This window comes from Ruditapes philippinarum, unplaced genomic scaffold (genome assembly GCF_026571515.1).
Source record: "Ruditapes philippinarum isolate M1 unplaced genomic scaffold, ASM2657151v2 ctg1564_1_1_1_1, whole genome shotgun sequence".
Taxonomy (NCBI): Eukaryota; Metazoa; Mollusca; class Bivalvia; order Venerida; family Veneridae; genus Ruditapes; species Ruditapes philippinarum.
Window position 1 is genome coordinate 71,036 of NW_026859221.1, and position 6,812 is coordinate 77,847.

The 6,812-nt window shown below is 29.4% G+C and overlaps 1 protein-coding gene across 1 annotated transcript; it reads left to right on the top strand.

The window, feature by feature from the left end:
• Positions 1-1,706: 1,706 nt before the first annotated feature.
• Positions 1,707-6,723, top strand: LOC132755682 (uncharacterized; the record flags this gene model as incomplete). The annotated part of the gene is given in 6 exon segments (XM_060746573.1): positions 1,707-2,340; positions 2,632-2,775; positions 3,154-3,189; positions 3,472-3,552; positions 4,047-4,094; positions 6,565-6,723. Coding segments are annotated over 6 exon segments (481 nt in total), but the record flags the coding sequence as incomplete, so codon positions are not given.
• Between the last annotated feature and the right edge of the window lie 89 nt (positions 6,724-6,812).

Genomic DNA, 6,812 nt, shown 5'->3' on the forward strand with positions numbered 1-6,812 from the left:
TCTGGATCATTGAATCTAGCACGTTAGTGTTGAAGATAGGATACCGCTTAAGTCGGTGCCAGGGAGCTTGAGTGGTGTTTCACGTTTACATTGACTCTCATGATCACAATTAATCAGACCGAGTCTGCAATTTTTAATAATATTATTGCTTTTATATCTTTCGGAGTATCACCTATTTGTTTCAAGTATATATATTTCGACCTTAGAAAGACTAAATATTGTGTCAGTAACCCTTGACATTTTTAAAAAGAAAAAAATAATGTGTAACCTAATAACGAGTGTGGATAAGAAGAAGTTAAAAATTTCATAAGTAATCTTATATTTTCACGTAAAGCAACAAGAGTAACATAATATACAAGATAAAAAATTTAAAAAACAAAACTAACAAAAAACAAAACAAAAACACAACGCCCAACAATTATTTACAATATAGCGTTATTAATGAAAGGTTAAAACTAAGCAAAACTTTACTCACATACATTACATAATTGATTTCATAAAATTAATTAGATTATGATATTGAGCACGTTCTACTTTGATAAAATTAGTAATGTTTTCACATACAAATCAAGGAATGAATTTTATAAAAGTTCTTGTACAAATCAAACAGTGAAAATATTCGTCAACTACAGTTGTTTATGACCCTGTAGAGATAATGTTTTTTTTATTCATTCACATTGAGATAACTGTTATCGTTTAAATTGTTTTAACTTCCTCCTGTAATATCGTGTCTAATGTTTATTTCACGATTTAAATATTGGATAACAATGAAGGATTTTACTTTCTTGGCATTTGTCATTTTGTTAAAAGCCTTGGTTTCCTCAACAGAAGGTACTTAAAGTTGTTTTGTTTATACGAGTAACGTTACAATTATATTCAATCCTAATAAGTATATCATGGTTAGTTGTTTATAATATATGAACATTGATACTGTCTGCTCAAGATTTCATGTTTGTAAGATATGGCCGATAAAACAACGTTTCTAATACTCGTCCCGGATTTTTTTGAGAGCTTTAAATTTTAAAGTAATATTTAATCATCGCTGCCGCAAGCTTAGTATAATATTTTACAACGTATTCGTAATATAGCATTTAATAGATTAATGGCTGTTTTGATAATAAAAATCCAAGTTTTCTTTTCAAGTGAAATAACATCTTTCCTACATAATGTTCTGATATATGTGTTTTATTTTGCACAATGCCAAAAGATTTTCCACCGAATGTGTTTTGTATCATGGAGCTTTCCACTTGGCAAGAGGCAGTGAAAAATTGTAATGGTAGGGGTGGTAATATGTTTTCATTTGTGACTGGTTTAGAACAGAATATAGACCAACTCCAATTAAAAGATGAAATAGATGTATGGACAGCTGATTATTTAAAAATTTCTAATACTGGTAAGTAATCATTTATGTTATATTATGTTTTTGGTTTGTCAAAATGTTTGATTTTCGATAATTTCTTTAACACATTAAGTATACAAGTACAAAAGAAATTAATATAAAGAATGAATTTTATCACAACTTATCAGCTATTTCTTCATAGTTGTTTTCAGTTCAGAAATAAAGACGGGCATTCTTTTTATTTTAATCATTGCTGTGTTACACCTTTTATTCATTATTTTTGAATCGAGTTTCATTCGTACTTTAACTTTGTTTACCTTATATTGATAATTTATCATCTGTTTCAGAAAATATATTGTGTATTAAGTTTTGTTTTTGAAATAACAATAAGCTTTTTCTTTATTAGGTTATTGCTCATGCATACAAGTTAACAATAACAAATAATCGGCTATAAGCATCTACAAAAATCTAACCCTATTTTATAAGGTGTATTACTTTCACACCTTATAAAATGTAAAAAAGGAACTTCTTCCATTTGCATAAGGTAATGTTCCAATGTAAATAATAATGGATTCAATTTAATCAGTTTAGCCTCGTTTCATTTCCCAAGGACAAAAATCAGTATTAAATTGACATTGTACTTCATCTAGTCTCTTTTTAATTTTCCTAGTTCAACAGAGCCAAGTGAATTCCAGATTTTTTCATGCGATGTTTATCAGTATGAACATACCAGCCGCGTTTTATATTGCGCTCGTATTTTGTGCATTTTTTATTATAAATCTTTTCTAGCTTTTTAGCGTTTATAAAAAAGTAACATTGAACGGCACTGGTCAATGAACTTTCCTTGCTAAGAGTATCATTTACTGTTACAGATTTTAATTTTGGAACAGACAAATACTGTGGATTTAACTATCTCAATAGCACAATATATGAAAACAAAGCACCATCGTTTTATGGCGATTGTAACGCAAACAGAAATTATTTTTGTATGAATAAAACAGGTAAACATTTTGTTACTTAATTTCATATCAAAACTTGCAGAAACAAAAATGATTTATAAAATATGTGAAAATAAGTTGAACATTTTAAATTAAAAAATGAAAGAAATACCAATATAGATGTAGTACATCTATATTACATTTAATTTACTTTTTTTGGCATGCAGTGATACCTTGCAAGTATGAATATAGAAGGCACGGTATACATAGTCACATACACGTAATTAGATATTTTATCTGAAATATGTTAGCTTAGTAAAGTATTCGATGTATTTTTCATTTTTCTTGGCATAGACTTCACAGTGGACTTAGCTGTGTACAACAATAGTCGAGAAAAAATTAAATGTGACTATAACATTTCATTAACTGACTTGCAAAGCATGAAGTCAGCAATTAAGCCAGGATACTATTGGAATACGGGGAAATTGTATGGAACAGGTAATACTTGTATCAAGCTGATTAATGTCTTACAATAAAAGCCAAACCGATACAAACATAATTTTACACGTTTTTTTTTAAATTTCAGATTATATTAATGTTATAATAAACATTTTAATAGTAAACGGGGCTATGATTTATCATATTTTAATGTATGAGAAAGTTGAATTATCAGTACACATCTGTATTCTACGCAAACATGTTTAAGGCAAAGCAACATACCAGTCGCTGCTAGGCCGGACAGTGTTTTTTTATTGATAATAAAAGTACCATTGATAAAATGGATAGCAGAACCAATAATTCAAAAGTGATTTATTTATTATTGTTCTTTTTGCCGTATTTAATAACTATCAAGCATTATTGTGTTTCGTTTTGCAGCTGAAATAGATAGTACAGGGGAGAATAACACCAACAGTAAGTAGCAATTCAGAGTATCAATTTATAATCGCCTGTTTTGACTACAGATATCTTTCACCAAGGTATTTTCTTAATACAAAATAATTTTAATCAATTTCACAATGTATGATCAATAACCTTACTGAATTTGACCAACGTGTTGTTAAAAGAAGAACGATAATTTAAGAGTAAATCAAACATTATATTGCGTTCAAAAGTTTAACCCCCTGAATGGGAAACAAAAGTCATCTTAACATAACACTCTTTTTGTTAAATGATCCCTATTTATTAATTTTCCAGTTCAAAGTATATTATGTGGAGCCTATAGAAGTTCAATTGGAATGTATTATGCAAACTGTAAAGAAGAACGCTTTTCGTTATGTAAGTTGAATATACGGTTTGTAAATGATTTAGAGTTTTCAATCTCAGACAAGTTATATGCATTGACGTTACCTCGGTGTTCTAAGGTCTATGTAAAATTACAATACAAGTCTAGTGCAAACGATCTGCTGGCCTTCTTGTCGGTGGTCCTTTGTTGATAGTTGAACTCATTGAATGCCGCCCTTTTAGTTGATCTTTGTTTCATATATTTTGTTATTATATTCATTTTTAACTAATGATACGAAATACATATAACCTAATACTATTATATTATATATAAAAGTTATTACGATGTCGTAGAAGCATCACAGTTTTAGAATTTTAAGTTGGAACTTGATGTTAACCAGAAGAAATATTTATGAAAGCATTTAATATGGATCTTTTTTTTTCATAAAGTACTTTTGATGTGCCATCATACTGAAAATGATTATTTGACATTATTAAAAAGAAAGAATAAAAAGTGAATTACTATTATACGTTGTTGTTATCCACAGGTTCAAGCAATGATGAGAACGGACTAATTAATAACTTTTGTTTTGATGGTAAGTGTATAACTTATTGCATATAAATATCTTCTCTTGGTTTAGTTTTAAGTCCAAAGATCCTTTTTCTTCATCTCATGGTTTTTGAGGTCATCACATTTCATTCAATGCTCCATTTGGGGAAACGCATTGATACGCTCGTAGAACAACTAACCGCATATTCATTCTTTGCAATGTTAGCTAACATTTTCTATTTGCAATTTTTGCTTTTTTTTCAAATTCAAAATGGAATTACAAAGGCAAAATTGAGAATCAAATGTATTTTTTCGTATTTCGTATTTGGTCAAATAAATATTGACACGTCATTTCACGTCAGATATGTCAAACTGAAATGGCGACAAATGACGATTCTACGCAGTATTGTAATTATAAGGGTATATGAGCATAAAATAGTTTTCATGTCTCATGTAACATCACATATTATTATATTATACATAACATTAAGAACAATTTGGCTAACTGCTTTTTGTTTATTTTCTACCTTAACATTTAATAGATGTCCACCACACAAACCGCTAAGCAATATTTGAAAATAATTCGAATACAATTAGCAATCATTGTTACTTGTGACCAAACATGGGCTCACAATTCGAAAAATCTATGGCTATTTATACAGTTGCCAAAAGGACCATAAGTATTTTCCGCCAACGTTTATGTATCTTGATGACATGTTTATATCTGAATGTTACTAATCCATGTGTGTTGAGTTCGTTCTTATTTGTAAATCATATAAGATTTTTATATTGACTTTTTGAATACTGCACGTCTGTAACATCGTTTCTCATTGGCAAAACGTGAGGTTTATATAGTTTTATATACACGGCCGCTGTCTGTTTATGAAGAAATCTCACTTTATTCTCTAAAAAAAGATGTTTGCTGCATTATAAATTCGTTATAAATATTTCTGACAGGTCGTATGGCCTAGCGGCTCGGGATATTTTTCCAAACAACCGTTAATATAGGGCCATATAACCTGTCAAAATCTTTATAATGCAAAATTTCAAATGTAAGGAATAGTATTAAAGATTGTTTATGTAGAAATTGTATTATTTCTTTGTTTTAAGTCTTGTGCAAAATACAAAAATATTATGAAGAAGTCAATATTCAACACATGCTTTATAAAAGCGGCAAAATATTAGTAGTTTATGACAAATGAAAACGAATACTGCTTGTATATTTCGTTAATACACGTGTGTTATATTCTTTGTGACGATTGAAATTCATTTCTTTCGAACGTTTTAACTGAACTTTTATAACGCATCCAGTCCTTTTTCAATAGACAATTGAGGCAGGTACATACATTTCGTTAATATTCACGATAATTCAAGTGTTTTCTATATTATAACTTATTCAATGCTTTGCATGTTTACATTTTATGTTAGTTACCTTGCTGTGTTCATTTGTTTTGAGCAGAGACAAAACTAAACCATCAACCAAACAGCCAATGCCAGCCTCAACTACAGTCGGACAGAAAACGAATGTAAAGAAAATACACAAAGAAAAGAACAATCATTGCTTTTTAGAAAAAAACCTACAAATGTTTCTAAATAATCATTTTTTAATATATTTTAAATTATAATTATTTTTCTCTGAAACATGAATGTTGTGCATATTTAATTATCTATTTATCTGTGTGTTATATTATGAAACAATTAAGATTAATGAAGGTATTTGCAATGTTATTTTTTTTTAAATAAACAGCAATTTGTAATGAAACAGGGGTATACAAAAAGTATTCACATTTAAGTATGAAATGAATAAATAAGAATGCAATCAAAATACATTGATTAGAAACATTCTGATATAAAAATGTCATCAAGATGCATATACTTTTGGCTGATATTCCCCTCCAAACATGCATACAAAGAATGTTTTTTTTGCATATTCTTCTCCTTTGATGGTAAACCGTACAGATTTATATGCCGAAGAGCAAAAGTGTGGCATGTCGGTATAACCAGGATGTTATACTACTAAAGTTCAAGAAATATTATTTTAACGACACCCTGTGTCAGGATTTTGCCATGTCCGTCTATTTCATAATAATTCACCATCATATACTGAGATTTGTGAAACATTTTCGAAGTCGTACAAGGTTTCGTCTTGCCACACCCAACATAAATTCCAGATATAGCCTCATGCGACTTTTTTCAAAACTTATTTTTTTGCAAAGTTCTTATCTGGTCGTCGATACAAATCCCGACAGAGCCTTGGCCCAGCCATCAGTCATTTGACTATTTGAGTCAGTTGCTTTTGAGATATAATACAACATATCGAACAACTTTTGTAGTTTATTAGTTTTAATGCTTTATACTGTACATGAAAAAATGCATGTTATATTTGATGCTTTTCCATTACTTAGGACTGTTGCGCAAAAATGTAGTTACCAATGAACGTGTCCGCTTTAGAATATGCTGCTTTTGAATAAATGCAAAAAGGCGAACGACTAAAATTACTGAACATACTTTAACAGAAATCAACACATCAATAGCACGGACGACAGTTCGCCAAAAAACAACTACAGACAAAACTGATATATCAACCAAACATCCAATGACAGGAATGACAACTTTAGCCGATAATAAAACAAAAGAAAAGACAAGACATACAAAAGAGGACGAGCAAAGTTCAGGTAACCTTTTTTAGAAAGAAAGTACATATTGATAAAATATATCATTTCTAAGTTGTCATTTTTCTATTGTATTTTGTTACTACATATAT